The sequence below is a fragment of the Kogia breviceps genome, chromosome 2 (assembly GCF_026419965.1).
Source record: "Kogia breviceps isolate mKogBre1 chromosome 2, mKogBre1 haplotype 1, whole genome shotgun sequence".
Lineage (NCBI taxonomy): Eukaryota > Metazoa > Chordata > Mammalia > Artiodactyla > Physeteridae > Kogia > Kogia breviceps.
The window spans coordinates 165,018,660-165,041,101 of NC_081311.1; the positions used below are offsets into that span (position 1 = coordinate 165,018,660).

Here is a 22,442-nt window from a genome sequence, read left to right on the forward strand (position 1 = left end):
TGGCCATGGCTCACGGGCCCAGCCGCTCCGCGGCATGTGGGATCTTCCCGGACCGGGACACGAACCCGTGTCCCCTGCATCGGCAGGCAGATTCTCAACCACTGCGCCACCAGGGAAGCCCGAGATATTCGTTTTAATATGATACTTTATTATTGATAATCCATGATAAGAATCCCACAGTATCCTGCGAAGTAGAAGCTGATATTGTCAACCACAAGGAAAATGTCCTTTGAGGTACTTTTGAAGATTTGGCAGATTTGGTGGGACTTTACTTACTTCCTCACTTGTGGGATTATCAGACTTTTTCTCCATGGTGAGACTCTGTGCTCGTCTTGACATATATATATATATATATATATATATATATATATATATATATATATATATATATATAACTATTCAAGCTTTTAATTTTATTTTTATTTATTTATTTGTTTTTTAACATCTTTATTGGAGTATAATTGCTTTAAAATGGTGTGGTAGTTTCTGCTTTACAAAAAAGTGAATCAGTTATACATATACATATGTTCCCATGTCTCTTCCTTCTTGTGTCTCCCTCCCTCCCACCCTCCTTATCCCACCCCTCTAGGTGGTCACAAAGCACCGAGCTGATCTCCCTGTGCCATGCGGCTGCTTCCCACTAGCTATCCACCCTACGTTTGGTAGTGTATATATGTCCATGCCACTCTCTCACTTCGTCACAGCTTACCCTTCTCCCTCCCCATATCTTCAAATCCATGCTCTAGTAGGTCTGTGTTTTATTCCCATCTTACCCCTAGTCTCTTCATGACATTTTTTTCCTTACATTCCATATATATGTGTTAGCATACGGTATTTGTTTTTCTCCTTCTGACTTACTTCACTCTATATGACAGACTCCAGGTCCATCCACCTCACTACAAATAACTCAGTTTCATTTATTTTAATGGCTGAGTAATATTCCATTGTATATATGTGCCACATGTTCTTTATCCATTCATCTGTTGATGGACACTTAGGTTGCTTTCATGTCCTGGCTATTGTAAATAGAGAAGCAATGAACATTGTGGTACATGTCTCTTTTTGAATTATGGTTTTCTCAGGGTATATGCCCAGTAGTAGGATTGCTGGGTCATATGGTAGTTCTATTTGTAGATTTTAAGGAACCTTCATACTGTTCTCCATAGTAGCTGTATCAATTTACATTCCCACCAGCAGTGCAAGAGTTTTCCCTTTTCTCCACACCCTCTCCAGCATTTATTGTTTGTAGATTTTTTGATGATGGCCATTCTGACTGGTGTGAGATGATATCTCATTGTAGTTTTGATTTTCATTTCTCTAATGATTAATGATGTGTTGAGCATTCTTTCATGTGTTTGTTGGCAATCTGTATATCATCTTTGGAGAAATGTCTATTTAGTTCTTCTGCCCATTTTTGGATTGAGTTGTTGGTTTTTTTGTTATTGAGCTGCATGAGTTGCTTATAAATTTTGGAGATGTATCCTTTGTCAGTTGCTTCATTTGCAAATATTTTCTCCCATTCTGAGGGTTGTCTTGTTTATGGTATCCTTTGCTGTGCAAAATCTTTTAAGTTTCATTAGGTCCCATTTGTTTATTTTTGTTTTTATTTTCATTTCTCTAGGAGGTGGGTCAGAAAGGATCTTGCTGTGATTTATGTCATAGAGTGTTCTGCCTATGTTTTCCTCTAAGAGTTTGATAGTGTCTGGCCTTACATTTAGGTCTTTAACCCATTTTGAGTTTATTTTTGTGTATGGTGTTAGGGAGTGTTCTAATTTCATACTTTTACATGTACCTGTCCAGTTGTCCCAGCACCAGTTATTGAAGAGGCTGTCTTTTCTCCACTGTATATTCTTGCCTCCTTTATCAAAGACAAGGTGTGTGGGTTTATCACACATATCAAAGATATGTGTGTGGGTTTATCTCTGGGATTTCTATCCTGTTCCATTGATCTATATTTCTGTTTTTGTGCCAGTACCATACTGTCTTGATTACTGTAGCTTTGTAGTATAGTCTGAAACCAGGGAGTCTGATTCCTCCAGCTCCATTTTTTGTTCTCAAGATTGCATTGGCTATTCGGGGTCTTTTGTGTTTCCATACAAATTGTGCAATTTTTTGTTCTAGTTCTGTAAAAAATGCCAGTGGTAGTTTGATGGGGATTGCATTGAATCTGTAGATTGCTTTGGGTAGTAGAGTCATTTTCACAATGTTGATTCTTCCAATCCAAGAACATGGTATATCTCTCCATCTATTTGCATCATCTTTAATTTCTTTCATCAGTGTCTTATAATTTTCTGCATACAGGTCTTTTGTCTCCTTAGGTAGGTTTATTCCTAGATATTTTATTCTTTTTGTTGCAGTGGTAAATGGGAGTGTTTTTTAATTTCACTCTCAGATTTTTCATCATTAGTGTATAAGAATGCCAGAGATTTCTGTGCATTAATTTTGTATCCTGCTACTTTACCAAATTCATTGATTAGCTCTAGTAGTTTTCTGGTAGCATCCTTAGGATTCTCTATGTATAGTATCATGTCACCTGCAAACAGTGACAGCTTTACTTCTTCTTTTCCGATTTGGATTCCTTTTTATTTCTTTTTCTTCTCTGATTGCTTTGGCTAGAACTTCCAGAACTATGTTGGATAAGAGTGGTGAGAGTGGGCAACCTTGTCTTGTTCCTGATCTTAGTGGAAATGGTTTCAGTTTTTCACCATTGAGAACAATGCTGGCTGTGGGTTTGTCATATATGGCCTTTATTATGTTGAGGAAAGTTCCCTCTATGCCTACTTTCTGCAGGGTTTTTATCATAAATGAGTGTTGAATTTTGTCAAAATCTTTCTCTGCATCTATTGAGATGATCATATGGTTTTTCTCCTTCAGTTTGTTGATATGGTGTATCATGTTGATTGATTTGCGTATATTGAAGAATCCTTGCATTCCTGGAACAAACCCCAGGTGATCATGGTGTATGATCCTTTTAATGTGCTGTTGGATTCTGTTTGCTAGGAGTTTGTTGAGGATTTTTGCATCTATGTTCATCAGTGATATTGGCCTGTAGTTTTCTTTCTTTGTGATGTCTTTGTCTGGTTTTGGTATCAGGTTTATGGTGGCCTCTTAGAATGAGTTTGGGAGTGTTCCTCCCTCTGCTATATTTTGGCAGAGTTCAATAAGGATGGGTGTTAGCTCTTCTCTAAATGTTTGATAGAATTCGCCTGTGAAGCCATCTGGTCCTGGGCTTTTGTTTGTTGGAAGATTTTAAATCACAGTTTCAATTTCAGTGCTTGTGATTGGTCTGTTCATATTTTCTATTTCTTCCTGGTTCAGTCTTGGCAGGTTGTGCATTTCTAAGAATTTGTCCATTTCTTCCAGGTTGTCCATTTTATTGGCATACAGTTGCTTGTAATAATTTCTAATAATCTTCTGTATTTCTGCAGTGTCCGTTGTTACTTCTCCTTTTTCATTTCTAATTCTATTGTTTTGAGTCTTCTCCCTTGTTTTCTTGATGAGTGTGGCTAATGTCTTATCAATTTTGTTTATCTTCTCAAAGAACCAGCTTTTAGTTTTATTGATCTTTGCTATTGTTTCCTTCATTTCTTTTCATTTATTTCTGATCTGATCTTTTTGATTTCTTTCCTTCTGCTAAATTTGGGGTTTTTTGTTCTTCTTTCTCTAATTGCTTTAGGTGCAAGGTTAAGTTGTTTATTTGAGATGTTTCCTGTTTCTTAAGGTAGGATTTTATTGCTATAAACTGCCCTCTTAGAACTGCTTTTGCTGCATCCCATAGGTTTTGTTGGGTCGTCGTGTTTTCCTTTTCATTTGTTTCTAGGTATTTTTTGGTTTCCTATTTGATTTCTTCAGTGATCTCTTGGTTATTAAGTAGTGTATTGTTTAGCCTCCATATGTTTGTATTTTTTACAGTTTTTTTTCCTGTAATTGATATCTAGTCTCATAGCGTTGTGGTCGGAAAAGATACTTGATACGATTTCAATTTTCTTAAATTTATCAAGGCTAGATTTGTGACCCAAGATATGATCTATACTGGAGAATGTCCTATGAGCACTTGAGAAATATGTGTATTCTGTTGTTTTTGGATGGAATGTCCTATAAACATCAATTAAGTCCATCTTGTTTAATGTATCATTTAAAACTTGTGTTTCCTTATTTATTTTCATTTTGGATGATCTGTCCATTGGTGAAAGTGGTGTGTTAAAGTCCCCTACTATGATTGTATTACTGTCGATTTCCCCTTTTATGGCTGTTAGTATTTGCCTTATGTATTGAGGTGCTCCTATGTTGGGTGCATAAATATTTACAGTTGTTATATCTTCTTCTTGAATTGATCCCTTGATCATTATGTAGTGTCATTCTTTGTCTCTTGTAATAGTCTTTATTTTAAAATTTATTTTGTCTGATATGAGAATTGCTACTCCAGCTTTCTTTTGATTTCCATTTGTATGGAATATCTTTTTCCATCCCCTCAATTTCTGTCTGTATGTGCCCCTAGCTCTGAAGTGGGTCTCTTGTAGACAGCATATATATGGGTCTTGTTTTTGTATCCATTCAGCCAGTCTGTGTCTTTTGGTGGGAGCATTTAATCCATTTACATTTAAGGTAATTATCGATATGTATGCTTCTCTTACCATTTACTTAATTGTTTCGAGTTTGTTCTTGTAGGTGTTTTCCTTCTCTTGTGTTTCTTGCCTAGAGAAGTTCCTTTAGCATTTGCTGTAAAGCTGATTTGATGGTGCTGAACGCTCACCTTTTGCTTGTCTGTAAAGATTTTACTTTCTCCATCAAATCTGAATGAGATCCTTGCTGGGTAGAGTAATCGTGGTTGTAGGTTTTTCTCCTTCATCACTTTAAATATGTCCTGCCACTTCCTTCTGGCTTGCAGAGTTTCTGCTGAAAGATCAGATGTTAACCTTATGGGGATTCCCTAGTGTGTTATTTGTTGTTTTTCCCTTGCTGCTTTTAATATGTTTTCTTTGTATTTAATTTTTGATAGTTTGATTAATATGTTTCTTGGCATGTTTCTCCTTGGATTTATACTGTATGGGACTCTCTGTGCTTCCTGGACTTGATTAACTATTTCCTTTCCCATATTAGGGAAGTTTTCAACTATAATCTCTTCAAATATTTTCTCAGTCCCTTTCTTCTTCTCTTCTTTTTCTGGAACGCCTATAATTCCAATGTTGGTTCATTTAATGTTGTCCCAGAGGTTTCTGAGACTGTCCTCAGTTCTTTTCATTCTTTTTTCTTTATTCTGCTCTGCAGTAGTTATTTCCACTATTTTATCTTCCAGGTCACTTATCCGTTCTTCTGCCTCAGTTATTCTGCTATTGATCCCATCTAGGTATTTTTAATTTCATTTATTGTGCTGCTCATCATTGCTTGCTTCCTCTTTATTTCTTCTAGGTCCTTGTTAAATGTTTCTTGCATTTTGTCTATTCTATTTCCAAGATTTTGGATCATCTTTACTATCATTATTTGGAATTCTTTTTCAGGTAGACTGCCTATTTCCTCTTCATTTGTTAGGTCTGGTGGGTTTTTACCTTGCTCCTTCATCTGCTGTGTGTTTTTCTTTCTCTTCATTTTGCTTACTGTGTTTGGGGTCTCCTTTTCGCAGGCTGCAGGTTCGTAGTTCCCATTGTTTTTGGTGTCTGTCCCCAGTGGCTAAGGTTGGTTCAGCGGGTTGAGTAGGTTTCTTGGTTGAGGGGACTAGTGCCTGTGTTCTGGTGGATGAGGCTGGATCTTGTCTTTCTGGTGGTCAGGTCCACATCTGGTGGTGTGTTTGGGGGTATCTGTAGTCTTATTATGATTTTAGGCAGCCTCTCTGCTAATGGATGGGTCTGTAGTCCTGTCTTGCTAGTTGTTGGGCATAGGGTGTCCAGCACTGTAGCTTGCTGGTCGTTGAGTGAAGCTGGGTCTTGGTGTTGAGGTGGTGATCTCTGGGAGATTTTCACCGTTTGATATTATGTGAAGCTGGGAGGTCTCTTGTGGACCAGTGTCCTGAAGTTGGTTCTCCCACCTCAGAGACACAGCCCTGATACCTGGCAGGAGCACCAAGTGCTTTTAATCCACACAGTTCAGAATAAAATGGAGAAAAAATAGAAAGGAAAGGAAGAAAGGAAGGAAGGAAGAAAGGAAGAAAGGAAGGAAGGAAGAAAGGAAGAAAGGAAGGAAGGAAGAAAGGAAGAAAGGGAGGAAGGAAGGAAGAAAGAAGTGAAGAAAGAAAAAAGATAAAATAAAATAGGATAAAATAAAGTTATTGAAATAAAAAATAATTATTAAGAAGAAAAATTTTAAAAAGTTAAAAAAAAAGGGACAGTCAAAACCCTAGGACAAATGGTGAAAGCAGAGCTATACAGACAAAATCTCACACAGCAGCACACACATACACACTCACAAAAAGAGAAAAAGGGGAAAATAATAATATATCTTGCTCCCAAAGTCCACCTCCTCAACTTGGGGTGATTCGCTGTCTATTCAGGTATTTCACAGATGCAGGGCACTTCAAGTTGATTTTGGAGATTTAATCCGCTGCTTCTGAGGCTGCTGGGAGAGACCTCCTCCTCTTCTCTTTGTTCACACAGCTCCCGGGGTTCAGCTTTGGACTTGGCCCCGCCTCTGCACGTAGGTTGCCCAAGGGTGTCTGCTCTTCGCTCAGAAAGGATGGGGTTAAAGGAGCAGCTGATTTGGGGGCTCTGGCTCAGGCCGTGGGGAGGGAGGGGTACGTAGTGCAGGGCGAGCCTGCGACAGCAGAGGCCGGCATGACATTGTACCAGCCTGAGGCGTGCTGTGTGTTCTCCAGGGGAAGTTGTCCCTGGATCCCAGGACCCTGGCAGTGGCGGGCTGCACAGGCTCCCGGGAGGGGAGGTGTGGAGAGTGACCAGTGCTTGCACACAGGCTTCTTGGTGGCAGCAGCAGCAGCCTTAGCGTCTCATGCCCGTCTCTGGGGCTCGCGCCCGTTTCTGGAGCTCCTTTAAGTGGTGCGCTTAATCCCCTCTCCTCGTGCCCCAGGAAGCAAAGTGGTAAGAAAAAGTCTCTTGCCTCTTCAGCAGCTCCAGACTTCTCCTGGACTCCCTTCCGGCTAGCCGTGGTGCACTAACCCCGTCAGGCTGTGTTCACGCAGCCAACCCCAGTCCTCTCCTGGCTTCCGACCGAAGCCCGAGCCTCAGCTCCCAGCCACTGCCCGTCCCGGCGGGTGAGCAGACAGGCCTCTTAGGCTGGTGAGTGCCGGTTGGCACCGATCCTCTGCAGGAATCTCTTCGCTTTGCCCTCTGCACCCTGTTACTGCGCTCTCCTCTGCGGCTCCGAAGCTTCCCCCTCTGCCACCCGCAGTCTCCGCCCGTGAAGGGGCTTCTAGTGTGTGGAAACCTTTCCTCCTTCACGGCTCCCTCCCACTGGTGCAGGTCCCGTCCCTATTCTTTTGTCTCTGTTTATTCTCTTTCCTTTGCCCTACCCAGGTACGTGGGGGGTTTCTTGCCTTTGAGGAGGTCTGAGGTCTTCTGCCAGCATTCAGTAGGTGCTCTATAGGAGCAGTTCCACATGTAGATGTATTTCTGATGTATCTGTGGGGAGGAAGGTGATCTCCGCATCTCACTCCTCCGCCATCTTCTCTAGCCCCCCTGACATATTATCCCTATCTTAGTTAAGGTTATTTCCTTCCTTCTTTTATTGTATGTAAATAAGTCTGGTCAGTTGCCATTATTTGTTTTTATACTAGTGTCTTTGTGGTACATCTGCATTGTCATTTTCCTGTATCTTGTGTGTGTGGAAAGGCATCTGATCTTATCTCTTTTAAATTTAAATGAATTCATATTAAGTAAGTACAGGCATTTGTCTACTTCATTATGGTTTCTTGTGTGCCCGCCTGGGCATTTACATATTGAAGTACATATTATTTTATTTTAAATGACCATTCTTATTTCTCCTTATATTATAGCTAGGATACTACATTTACTTAATTTTTAATAATGTATATAACTAGGTTATATTATTTATGACTTTCATTTTAGAATAATAAAGGAAGCCTTACAAAATATTTGTTTTAAAGGATCTTGGTTTTGATAGGGCTGACAACCACAGGTGAAGACAAAGTCTGGCATATGGTAGATGTTTAATAAATATTTGCTTGATGGATTGATAGGTGAATAAGACAAAAATGAAGACCCAAGTACTAACTGATAGCTAACAAAGACCACCAGTGTTCCTAAATCAAAGGGAGAAAGCAGTTCATATATACATAGCTTAGAACAGGATACAATAGGGACAATAAGTGGGAATTGGAGACATTAAATTCCATACTTCTTTTTATGATCTGGTCAACAAAAGCATCTCAATGCAATAGGATTTATTGATGAATGCAGGTGTTACCCATCAATACTACCTGTCATCAGCACTGTTGTTACTTGATTATTATTAATTTTGTATTAGTATTATATTATTATTTTTTCAGCTTTATTGAGATATAATTGACATAACATTATGTAAATTTAAGGTGTACAAGGTGATTATTTGATATATGTATATATCATGAGATGGTTACCACAATAAGGCTAGTTAACAAATCCATTACCTCACGTAGTTACGTTTTTTTTAATGGTGAGAACTTTTAAGATCTACTCTCTTAGCAACTTTCAAGAATACAAAACAGTATTGTTAACTATAATCACCATGCTGTATATTAGATCTCCAGAACTTATTCATCTTGTTACTAGAAGCTTGTACCCATTTACCACCTTCACCCATTTCCCCCAACCCCCCAGCCCCTGGCAACTACCAATCTACTCTGTGTTTCTATTAATTTGGTTTTTTGAGATTCCACATATAGTCTTTCTCTATGTGCTTGTCTCACTTAGTATAATGCCCTCAAAATTTATCTATGTTGTTGAAAATGGTAAGATTAACTTCTTTCTCATGGCTGAATAATATTCCGTTTTACACACACACACACACACACACACACACATATATAGATATAAAATCTCTCTATATATATTACATCTTCTTTATCCATTCATTAGTTTGATGGACACTAAGATCATTTCCATGTTTTGGCTATTGTAAATAATGCTACATTAAACATGGGGGTGCAGGTCTCTCTTTGAGATCCTAATTTCATTTCCTTTGGATATATTCCCAGAAGTAGAATTGCTGGAGCATATAGTAGTTCTATTTTTAATTTTTGGGGGAACCTCCACACTGTTTTTGTATATAACCATACCAATTTACATTCCCACCAACAATGTGCAAGGGTTCCCTTTTCTCCACATCCTTGCCAATGCTTATTACCTCTTGTCTTTTTGGTAAAACCCATTCTAACAGGGGTGAGGTGATATTTTATTATGTTTTTTTTTTTTGAAGATGTTGGGGGTAGGAGTTTATTAATTAATTTATTTATTTTCACTGTGTTGGGTCTTTGTTTCTGTGCAAGGACTTTCTATAGTTGTGGCAAGTGGGGGGCCAATCTTCATCGTGGTGCATGGGCCTCTCACTATCGTGGCCTCTCTTGTTGCGGAGCACAGGCTCCAGACACGCAGGCTCAGTAGTTGTGGCTCATGGGCCTAGTTGCTCCACGGCATGTAGGATCCTCCCAGACCAGGGCTTGAACCCATGTCCCGTGCATTAGCAGGCAGATTTCAACCACTGCGCCACCAGGGAAGCCCTTCATTGTGGTTTTGATGTTGATCTTGAGCACCTTTTCATGTACCTGTTGTCCATTTGTATATCTTCTTTGGAAAAATGTCTATTCATATCTTTGCCAATTTTTTAGTCAGATTGTTTTTTGCTATTGAGTTGTTATATATTTTGAGTTATTACATGCATATTGAGTTCCTTATGTATTTTAGATATTAACCTCTTATCAGATATACGGTTTGCAAATATTTTCTCCAGTTCCATAGGTTGCCTTTTCATCTCTTCTTTGTTTCTTTTGCTGTGAAGAAGCTTTTTAGTTTGTTGTAGTCCCACTTGTTTATTTTTGCTTTTTTTTTTGCTTGTGCTTTTGGTGTTATATTTAAAAAAAACATTGCCAAGATCAATGTCAAGTTTTTTTTCCTATTTTTTTGCTAGTAATTTTATGATTTCAGGTCTTACATTTAAGCCTTTAATCCATCTTGAGTTAACTTTTGTGAATGGTGTAATATAAGGCTGCAATTAATTCTTTTGTATGTGAATACCCAGTTTTCCTAGCACCATTTATTGAAAAGACTCTCTTTTCCCCATTGAATATTCTTGGCTCCCTTGTCAAATATTAGTTGACCATATATGTATGTGTTTATTTCTAGACTCTCAATTTTGTTCCATTGGTCTACATGTCTGTTTTTATACCAGTACCATACTGTTTTGATGAGTTTTGTAATATAGTTTGAAATCAGGATGTATGATGCCTCCAACTTTGTTCTTCTCTCTCAAGATTGCTTTGGCAATCTGGGGTCTTTTGTTGTTCCATACGCATTTTAGGATTGTTTTTCTTTTCTTGTGAAAAATGCCATTGGAGTTTTGATAGGGATTGCACTGAATCTATGGATGGCTTTGGGTAGTATGAACATCTTAATAATATTAATTCTTCTGATCCATGAACATGAGATATCTTCCCATTTATTTGTGTTTAATTTCTTTCATCAGTGCCTTGTAATTTTCAGTGTACAGATCTCTCACCTCCTATGTTAAATTTATTCCTTAATATTTTATTATTTTTGGTGCTAATGTAAATGGAATTGTTTTATTTATTTCTTTTTCTGATAGTTTGTTATTAGTGTATAGAAACACAACTGATTTTTTTTTGTATTTTGATTTTTTATCCTGCAACTTTACTGAATTCATTTATTAGTTCTAACAGTTTTTTTTGATGGAGTCTTTAGGGTTTTCTATATATAAGGTCAGGTCATCATTTTACTTCTTCCTGTCCATTTTGGATATATTTTACTTATTTTTCTTGCCTAATTCCTCTGGCTACGACTTCCAGTACTATGCTGAATAGAAATAGTGAGAGTGGGCACTCTTGTCTTGTTCCTGATCTTAGAGGAAAAGCTTTCAACCTTTCACTGTCAAGTGTGCTGTTACCTGTGGGCTTGTCATATATGTCCTTTTTTATGTTGGGGTACATTCCTTATATACTCACTTTGTTGAGAGTTTTTATCATTTTAAAAGATGTTGAATTTTGTCAAATGCCTTTTATGCAACTATTGAAATGATCATACAATTTTTATATTTCATTCTGTTAAAGTGATGCAATTATATTATTAGTGATTAGTATTTAAATACTATTAAACTACTTTATTTACATATATTGTTATACACACACATGGACACAATAATGGTCTCCTTTATATTAAAAACTATTTTTAAAAAACATGGTTAATATAAAGGTTTTCTGCTTAAGATGCAGTCAATTACCATTCTGAAGTAAATAGGGTCCTTCATTCCTTCAACACTCAAGTCAGTCAAGATTTCCTGATGAGACAGGTATTGTAACAAAGCAGGATGTTATTTGAGAAAGACTTGTGGAAAAAGAAAATTTTATTTTTCAGGTCTTAAAACATATGCTTTCAAATTTAACTTTTAAACATAATTTTCATTATGTTGAATTTTAATAGAGTATGACTTCATATATTTTTAGAGCCTTTTGTATGGCTGTGCTTATTGAACATGTCATTCTGCTTTATTCTGTAATGTTGTGTGGTCTTGTTGGCATTGAATTATTCTTAAAATTTCTTTGAAGTATCTTCTACATTTTGTAAATTATTCTTCCTTCAGATCTAGATTCTCAGATATTAAAAATGTTTACTTTTGTTCTCTTTCCATAATCTTCAGATATCTGATTAATTGGAGTTTCTGACCAATACTAAAATGTATCAGTCATAAAACTAACTTTAAAAACTTAACTTTATAGAGGATATAAAATCTAATGGCTCAGGTAAACATGTCCAATGTAATTCACATTTTGTTCCTATAAAAATGAAATAGTTTAATTGCATTATGTGATAAAGATTTGAAAGGTAGTGTTTTTTCCTTTGTTTTGAGTTCAGAGTTTCAGGAGAAGAGTAACATAAAAAGCTCCAATAAGTCAATACTCTTATACCAGAACTGCTCTACAACTATTCATCCATATTTCTTGAAAGTTCATAGAGTAAAAATTCAACTTCTTAAGTGATGAGTAGAATGCAGTTGAAATATTTGGTGGACAAGGTCTTGAAAAATAATAAATCTGAGTTTTAATAACTTTATGCAATGAAAACTTCTATTTTTGTGCAATTGAGGTATTTTGTACATAATTTCCCTAATGGCTACATCTTTGTGCCTGTAACTCTTGCTAACATGTTGTATACATTCCCTACAAAACTAGGCTTTCATTCTGGAGAGCAAGAATCCCAGACCATCTTTGCATAGTTTTACCCAATATTCCAGTAATGTAACATCAAGAGAAATGTATCTGTCATGACATCAACACATTTTTGATTTGCTATTTTAATTTCTCAAATGAAGGACATTGTAATAGTTGTTTCTACCTCTTTGGAGCAAAACATTTACCCCCTTTAGATAATACAGAGATGCCCCAAAAGCATGCTTTTTGAACTGTTAATATGGTGTAGTACACAGCCCACCACAACATGGTTATGTCCACCAAATGGAGCTGGAACAAATAAAGAGGTGCTAATACCACCATGCTGTCTGTGGTGGAATTTTGTTGCAGTATTATCCAGAGGTGGCTCTAGCTGTGGGTGTGGACGCTCATATGGGAAGAATTTCAGGGGAATCAGTCAGCCGTTGAGTGTGTGCTGAAAAATACCCATACACGCCTGCCCGGTGACAGAGCTGCATTTGTTTATACACGTAGTTGTGTATATGTGAGGGCCTCTCCATTCCCAGAGTCTCAATTAGCTGCTTTAAATATTTGTGGTGTACTCTGAGACAACCCACACACTTCCTTCACACGTGACAAGGACACTAGTTATGATGTTTGACCACTCTTTCATACACTAATATCACAAGGGATAGGGCAGTTCATGGGAAAAATGGGTATTTTAAGAGCCATGGATGTCAATGTAGCCAAAATTATTTTCAAACAATAGAAGGAAACTGCATTTCTTAGTAAGAACAGGAATAACACAAATTCTAAATGTCTTTTGATAGATTATAAAATATAGTTATTAAATAACTTACAAATATATAACTAACAGATAACTCACATTTAGAATTTTAGCCCCTTTTATGGTTTTGATATAATGAGATAATATGTGCAAATTGGTTTACATGTAGTATATTAAGTGTTCAAAGTGTTAGCCTCTGTTTAGTGTTGTGATAGCATTTTATTGTCAGTAATAACTTAGTAGTAGTAATAAAAATTGTGGTGGTATGGTAGTATATCAGTCGCATTTACAATCTAATTGCATCAGATATTTCTTGATTTCTAGATGATTTATTTTAATTGCAATTTAATGACGTTGGAAGGATTTGGTTATGAATGCTTTATGTCTTCTTTTAAAAAATTCATTAATCATTACTAATTTTTAGGTTCAAAAATCTCTGTAGTGATCTCTCTATGGTTTTCTATGATTCCAAGTGTTACTTTTTAAATGTGTTGGGATTTCCATGGACTGTGACATTTGGAAGTCAAATAACTGTGGAGGCTGAATTGGTAGTCATTGCTGTTGAGACTTTTGATAGTCCTGTTGTCCCATCAGCATAAGTCTGCCTGAGATGCCCTCTATTACTCTTACTTTTCTTTGGATTAAAGCAGTCCTCATTTTTTTCCCCCTGAAGCATCCCTAGTACCAGAGGAGAGAAACTAAAAATTCCCATGAGATTGCTAGTATATTGAAATGTTGGCAACAGCTTGACATTTCTTTCAAGTTGAGTATTCAGTGGTCAAATTGTCCATTAATTTTACATTCCAGGCCATAACAATCCCAGATTTATTTTCCCAGGAGATGTTACAATTTATATACCACCAAGTAAAATGAATTCTCTTGGGCTTCTCTCCTTTCTGCCTCTCTCCCAAGACCTCTATTTGAGGAGAATTTCTGAGCATATTCTTTAGAAATGCCCTGTTATATTACTCCTTAAATGCATACTACACACCAATACCTTTAAGCGGCTTAGCTGGTCTGAGTACTTAATATGTCTTGTGGGAAATGATACACAGGACAGAGGTGTTTTGAGGGAGGAGATGTGGTGTAAGCTGGCTAGTTAGGAGGAGTTTGAGAGGGAGTGTAACGGAGTAGAGAGAGGGATGCTAGTTGGTCAGTGGAAATCACTGCACGCATGGTGGGAAAAAGTCAGCCCGGAAAAGGAATGCCAAGATGGGGTTGTTAACAATAAACTTCACCCTCTTTACAATTTTGCCAAGAATGAGTCTTTACTGCTTCTGCTAACTTAATCGAGAAGACTCAAGGAGTTTAACCACAGAACAGAAAGATGACCTCTATGTCTCCTTCTTAAAAAAAATTTTGAAAACAACATTTTTACATCAGTGTTTCAATGGAAACTCTTCATAATTTCGTCCTTCATTTTTTCTTCTTCTGTTAGTTAATAGCTTAATTTCTTTTCCAATTTTTTTCTGCTTGTATCATGCAGCCAGGGCATGTTGTCTCCTGGTTATCAGGAGATGATGTCCTTTGTTTTTGTGCACTGGCACAAACTGTCTTCTCCAATTAGCCTTTGTTTTCTAGAGAGACTGACTTCTATTTACCAGAACTGACACAGTCTGGCATTTAGGCCTGGATGCCACCTCTCAGAACCGATGAGATGACATTCTGGCTGATTAATTAGATATGTTTTATAACCTGCTGCAGGAAAAGTGACGTGAGAGCATTATTCATTAGTAGTATCAAGCCTGATATTTTTGCATGTTTTACTCCTCTCTTGCAATTAGGGAAGATGCCAATTTTGCTTTTTTTATGCTTTAAAAATGCCTGATGAAAATTTTAACACTGAAAGAAAAGGGAGCACTTAAAAGTAATACTCTGAAAATGAGTGTGGGTATAATCTGTTTATTAATACAGTTTTTTTACAGGAATCTTTGCATTTGTAAAAGCAGTAGCAATATACATATCTCTGTAAAAACAGACTCTTGTAGATGCATTTTAAACAAGTTAGTAAAATTTATATTAAAATATGCACACTATCAAGATATTTATTTTAGTAATAGAGTATGTTAATTGCTTTACATATCACCTTGTAGCATAGTTTACTTGTGATTATTTAAATCACAAATAGCTTTCCTTTCTTTTTTTTTAAAACATCTTTATTGGAATATAATTGCTTTACAATGGTGTGTTAGTTTCTGCTTTATAACAAAGTGAATCAGTTATATATATATACATATGTCCCCATACCTCTTCCCTCCTGCATCTCCCTCCCTCCCACCACCCCTCTAGGCGGTCACAAAGCACTTAGCTGATCTCCCTGTGCTATGTGGCTGCTTCCCACTAGCTAGCTATTTTATGTTTGGTAGCGTATATATGTCCATGCCACTCTCTCACTTTGTCACAGCTTACCCTTCTCCCTCCCTGTATCCTCAAGTCCATTCTCTAGTAGGTCTGCATCTTTATTCCCGTCTTACCCCTAGGTTCTTCATGACCTTTTTTTTTTTTTAGATTCCATATATATGTGTTAGCATACGGTATTTGTTTTTCTCTTTCTGACTTACTTCATTCTGTATGACACACTCTACGTCCATCCACCTCACTACAAATAACTCAGTTTCATTTCTTTTAATGGCTGAGTAATATTCCATTGTATATATTTGCCACATCTTCTTTAACCATTCATCTGTTGATGGACACTTAGGTTGCTTCCATGTCCTGGCTATTGTAAATAGAGCTGCAATGAACATTTTGGTACATGACTATTTTTGAATTATGGTTTTCTCAGGATACATGCCCAGTAGTGAGATTGCTGTGTCATATGGTAGTTCTAGTTTTACTTTTTTAAGGAACCTCCATACTGTCCTCCATAGTGGCTGTATCAATTTACATTCCCACCAACGATGCAAGAGGGTTCCCTTTTCTCCACACCCTCTCCAGCATTTATTGTTTGTAGATTTTTTGATGATGGCCATTCTGACTGGTGTGAGATGATATCGCATTGTAGTTTTGATTTGCATTTCTCTGATGATTAATGATGTTGAGCATTCTTTCATGTGTTTGTTGGCAATCTGTATATCTTCTTTGGAGAAATGTCTATTTAGGTCTTCTGCCCATTTTTGGATTGGGTTGTTTGTTTTTTGGATATTGAGCTGCATGAGCTGCTTGTACATTTTGGAGATGAATCCTTTGTCAGTTGCTTCATTTGCAACTGTTTTCTCCCATTCTGAGGGTTGTCTTTTCATCTTGTTTATGGTTTCCTTTCCTGTGCAAAAGCTTTTAAGTTTCATTAGGTCCCATTTGTTTATTTTTGTTTTTATTTCCAACAAATAGCTTTTCAACGTTTTTTGTAATCTTTAAAACTGTGAGGAAGACAGAGAATATTTTCATCATTTTTACAGGAGATAAAATGGCCCAGGGGGAAATTGTTGGTGCGAAAAGCAAAACTAAGATACTCTGACTTTTGTCCCTGCCAACTAATCTTGGTGCACCTTATCTTCCTGACTCTGTAGATACCATCTCTAAGTTCTGTCTGACTGTGCCACCTGGTTAATGATTGTCTTTTTATCCGTGTTGTTTCCATGGGTGACAATAACGGGGAGGCTTTACTGTGCTTTGTAGAGAGTGCACAGTTTGCCTTGAAGGGATGCCATGTAGTGGTTAAGACTACAGATTCTGGAGCCAGCTGCTGGACTTTATTTCAACCCCAGCTCCACCACTTAGCAGCTGTGTGAGTCTGGCAAGGACTCTGGGCCTCCGTTTTCATTGTAAACTTAAAGTAAGAAAAGAGCCTATTTTGTGGGGATGTTGTGACAAATAATGAACATTTGTAAAGTATGAAGAAGAATGCCTGCAGAGAGTGAGCACTTTCTATGTTGTATTATTATCATTATCTCTTCAGAATTGCATTTTTCAAAGTGGGTGTGCCTTTTTTTTTCACGTCCAGAGGGGACTCATTATTTCTATACTCCCCAAGTTCTCCTTGTGTCGTGCATATTTTTCCCTTAGAAAGTCCATCTATCTGAAAGAGTGTTCTTTCTCTAGTCTCTAGTTTTAGTCTAAATTATAAAAGTGGTGTGTGGAACAGGGCACTGAACCGAGAGGCAGAAGACCTGGACTTAAGTCCCAGCTCAGTCATTAACCAGCTGTGACCTTGGGTCAGTCATGTCACCTCATCAGGCTCAGCTTCTTTTCTCCTCATGAGAAGGCTAAACTATACAACTTCCAAGTCTACTTCTAAAATCCCAGTCGATGATTGAGGTACTTGGGGGTAAGTTCACCTTAACAAAAGTATAAGACAAAGTTGTACTTATTCATCCCATATATTTAAAGGCTGTTGTTTAAAGGATTTTATGACATAAGATAGAATTGGCAAGTGCTTGTACAGATTTTGAGGAAAGAAATATTCCAAGGCATTTTTAAGGCAAGGCATTTTTAATTTTAGGGTCCTCATACACCCTAAGGTAAAAGCTTTCATCAAATTAAAGAGATCAAACAGTGTATGATGAAGTACCTTGCATAAAATAGGTGACTTACCTTTTCTCGAACTCTCTGCTTTGTCGAGGAACTCTCCAGCAGCTCGTGTAACCTCCAGTTTCAAGGTCACACTCTCAGGCATTGTCATGAGAATGGAGGGGAGAGACAGAACTCCTTCCTCTTTTGTCTGTACACAACGGAAACCTGTTCTGGCTTCCCCACACTTACTCCTTCAGCCCCTTGGGCTAGTGTCAGCATATACACTTGATCATTATAACAATGACCTAAAATAAGAAAAAAATAAATTGGAAAAAATCTTTCTCAGACTCTGATATAACTGACAACTGATGATTTCCTGTGATCCTCGTTTGCTTTTTTGTTTTGATTGACACACTAAGCTTCTGGAGCCTCTCTCCACCAGCCAGATGGGAACATTGTCCTCAGGATAATAGGAAAGAACATATGGGTCAGTAGGAACTTATCAAAAGGCAGGCTGCAGCGATGACCCAATATACTAAAAACCAGCTTACCAAGCATAAGGGTGTGTGATTTACTTTACAGGAATTTGCTTTGTAAGCTCTTTTACACTGAGAAGCTGATTTAATTTTCAGTTCTTTGAGGAAGAGCTTCCTCCCTTGTTTTCTTCCAAGCCTAGGAGTGCTGGGCTGGGTGGGTTAGGAGTTACAGCAGTGTGTAGTCTCGAACCCTGGTGATGGAAGGGCTGATTGTCCTTGGTACGTTCAGAGAAGGGGCCCCAGACAGTGTTCCCTCCTACAGGAAATCTCCAGAGGCTGCCAGCAACTACAGAGACAATGGGGAAGGCGCAGGTTGAGGTCCTTGACTTAAAGAGCAAAGACCCTCAATAATGCAAGAAAGAGATGTTGGAAAAGTGGGCTCTCCGGTCTGAGTCTGTTTCCTCACTGAACAACATCATGATGGATATAGAGTGATGTCACTTAGGATCTGCCTGGCCCTTAACATTCTTCTTTGGTGTCTATTTCTGCCTGTTTGTAGGGCCAAGGAGATCTGTTGAAGAATGCCAAGAATGAAGCTATAGAGAACTTGAAGCAGATCCAGCTGGCGTGCTTGTCTTGTGGCCTTAGTAAAGCCCCCAGCAGTGGTGCCGAGGCCAAGAGCAAGCGCAGCCTGGAGGCCATAGAGGAGAAGGAGAGCAGCGAGGACAATGGGAAGCTGTGACCCTGAGCGACAGCCACACCTTCACCCAGCCTTCCTGCCAAGGACTCTGGTTTTTCCTTCTGGTTTTCTTTCTTTAAGATTTTTAGAAGTTCACAAAAAAAATGCCCTCTCTGGGGTATTGGACATAAACAGATATTTTCACAATGTCAGTATTTTAACGTAGTTAATTTATCTAAGTTAAAACCTTTAGTAGTAGTGTTTTAAAATTCTGAGATGTGTGTACACACTCACGTATGGATGTGGGCGGAAGTGTGTGTATGTGTGTGTGTGTGTGTGTGTGTGTGTGTGTGAGAATGAGCGAGAGACAGAGATAAAGAGAGACACAGAGAGAGAGACAGAGAGGGAGAGAGAGAGAGAGAGAGAGAGAGAGCAAAAGAGAAAGACTGAGAGAGAGGTGGGGACGGGAGAGAGAGATTGAGATGCTGTTAAAATCTATTACGTGTTGCATTATTCATTTAGTAAGTTATTACTTTATCATTTTGGGACAAATTTGTTAATCTTAAATTCTAAAGAGCACTTAACTATAAACTGTTGCTGTGTTTGATTTTACTTCTCTACCTTTATCACTTAATTTGGAGATCGTAACACAGCTTATATTTGAAGGAAGCCAAATTTATCATGCATAGATGTTTTAATAGATTAAATATAGATTAGACAAATTCCTAAGAATCACAGTAGAAATAAAAGTGAATGAAGGATAAACAACTGATCAGAATTTCTGGGAAGATCAGCAAATTCTTCAGTTAGTGAACTCTTTAAAATATTTATTAAATAAAATCAATTTTTAGAAAGTTTTCTGTAGTTGTTTACTTTTCAGTGGAAAAGCTGATCATAAGTGAATTTATACCCACTTATGTGGTACTCTGAAACACCATGAAAACTCTGTCAAAATTAGGATTTTGATGTGACAACGATATTCAGTTATGAAATTTCAAGGTTGTGATTTATAGGAAGGTCTCATTCTTCCTAACTGGGAATCTTAGCATTCATTTTCTATAACAGACATGGGCAGCTTAGGAGGTCTTGACTTTCATTGCATTTAATTGAGCACTAAATTTAAATTTAAAGACATTGTTCAAACAATATCATATCATCACCTTGAGCTGATATAAATTCTGTGGGTCAGATAACGTTGTGATGATATAAGGACTAACCGATTACAAAGTATCTATGATATAATTTTAACACACGCAGAAAAACATACGCACAAAAGAAGCAAATGACTAATTAGGGTACATTTATAATTGCATCAGATCATTTTTACCCTAATATCTTCAGAAAGTACTTGAGTGTAATATGTTTGTTACCTCCAACAGAACTAAATGTTCTATGGTTATGAAAATATATCTATTTAAAACATTGCTTTTATTTTGAAAAGCTTCTTAATTAATTTGGTTAACAAATATGCTAATTTGGGGGAACCTAGGGAAGATCATTGTTGAAATTTTGCAAATATAAACATCTTCTATAGCAACTGTGTTAAGTTATTTCTGACTTCTTAACACTATTATGTTCCTGTTGCACATTACTGAGAGAGTAAAGGTATGAAACAACATTTTTATTGTTCTCTTTTATTGTGAATTAATTGAAAAAGGAATGATAATGAAAATGAGTTACTGTATAAAAAATATCTTACAGGGTACGATATTTCCCTGGACCAGATATGATGATATTTCTCCCTAGGTTTAAAACTGGGTGCTTGGGAAGACACATGAGCTCATTTGAAGGTAGGTTTCCAGTGGTACTACAATAGCCTGAAAAAATGTCTTTATCCTCCATTATACTTACACTTCACAGTGGAAGGAATAGTGGAATGCAGATATCCAAGCCCCTTATGATGAAAAAGAGGTGATATAGACAGAAACAAAACCCTCCTTGCATTAGCCAGTTGGTTGGTTTCACTTGTGGACCTCTTCACCTCCCTGAGTACCACGTGGAGAAATTCATGTCTTTACAGAGAGGTTGGGAAGAGAAGCTAAAGGGTGGCAAACTTTCAAAGAATATTTATTCATGTCTTTACTTGAGGGTCAGATCCAATCCTTGAGAGTGGCTTCTCTAGTTTATTCCATTTGTCCTGGGGCTCCACACACACTTAGGCTCTAGTACCCAAATATTCTTGAGAACATGATATGATTCCACCTCATCTAATGCTCCTTCTGGTGTCAACCACTCTCTGCTCCACTGCGCTGGGTATCCTTGGTAGGTAGGGATTGAGGTGTGGGGCAGAGAGGAGCTTTAGATTCTGAGAGTAGAGAAGTTGCCAGGGAAGAGGTCTTACCTCCTGATGGAATAGCAAAAACAAACATGCAACCTTTTTTCATTATTATATTCTACAAGTGTCTGGTTTTTTTCCAAACTTGAACTTCTGTAGAAAAAGCCCCCTTCTCTCTACTTAGCTTTTGGCGATGGCTAGGAAGGCAGGGTGGTAGATATTCATTCTATTTATGTTTATTAATTTTAACATTACCCAGGGAATTTGAGGTGGCCATGGTAGGTATTATCACTGATATTTTGTAGGTGAGAAAGCCAAAGGCCACTGATATAGTAAGTGGAAGAACTGACTTTGAATTCTGGTCTGTCCAAATTTTGTGCAAGAGTATTTATTCAATGATTTTGATTTTTAATTTAATTCTCAAAATTTTAAACTAAATTATTAACTCTTTCCTTTACAACCACAAATAAAAAAACTTCATCCTATTTTCTTATAATAAAATATTAATGATCAATATAAAAATGCGAAAATAGAAAAATATATAAAAAATAAAAATCTCCTGCTATTACATTTAGATTTATACCTCTTAGACCTTGTTTAGCATTTCTTTATACATATAAATGTGCTTTCATTTTTTTAAAAAAAATGAGATCATATTATATAAACTGCTATGTAACAGGCTTTTTACAACAATAAAAACAATACATCATGGAGACCTTTTTATGTCAATAATATATATATGTACACTGGAGCTCTCAGCCTTTGAATTGAATCTAGTCCATAAATGACATATTTTATTTGGTCACTGAATTTTTTCAAAAATTCTAAACAATAGACAACTTTTAAACATGAGGATATTTCACATAAAAACTTCAATTTTCTACTTCTTTTAAAATATTAGGTATACTGACAACACTAGACCCTCCCCCACTTCTTACCTGGCATCAATTGATTGGAGTTGCCCTCTTCAAAAGTCGCATGTGCTATCCAGTTTGCCAAAGAGCCTCTTTACTCATTTATGTTACATCTTGCCCCTGTGGACATCTTAAGTGGTTATCCTTGATCCAAATCATTATTTATAATTATGACATAGTGTCTTTCTATATGGATTATCATGACATATTTAACCCATCTCCTCTTGCTAGACTTTTCTTTCCTAATTTCTTCTTATATAAGCATTGCAGTGATGAAAGTCGACTTTTGCAAAATTGCCATATCCCAAAGTCTTTAGGATAAATTTCTACAAGTGGAATAATTGGTCAAAGAATAGATATATATTTTTTAGGGATTTTGTGATACATTGCCATATAGTCTCTGGAAAACTTGTCCAATTTAATTTCCTACCATAAGTTTATGAAAGTGCTGAAACCTTGGCTAATACTAAATTTAATTTTTTTATTTTCATCTTTGCCAATCTACAAGGTTAAAAATCTTATTTCTCTTTATCTCTATTCTCTAGTGAGATTGAACAC

The 22,442-nt window shown here is 37.1% G+C and overlaps 1 protein-coding gene across 3 annotated transcripts in view; it reads left to right on the plus strand.

Annotated features, from left to right (window-relative positions):
* PLCL1 (phospholipase C like 1 (inactive)) overlaps nucleotides 1–20,313 on the plus strand; it is a 364,454-nt gene extending 344,141 nt beyond the window's left edge. For all 3 annotated transcript variants that reach the window (XM_059054288.2, XM_067026503.1, XM_067026504.1), the window contains exon 6: nucleotides 18,576–20,313. In XM_059054288.2, coding sequence (XP_058910271.2) covers nucleotides 18,576–18,758 — 183 coding nt within the window. In that variant the 3' untranslated portion in view covers nucleotides 18,759–20,313. The remainder of the gene's footprint in view (nucleotides 1–18,575) is intronic.
* Nucleotides 20,314–22,442: the final 2,129 nt, after the last annotated feature.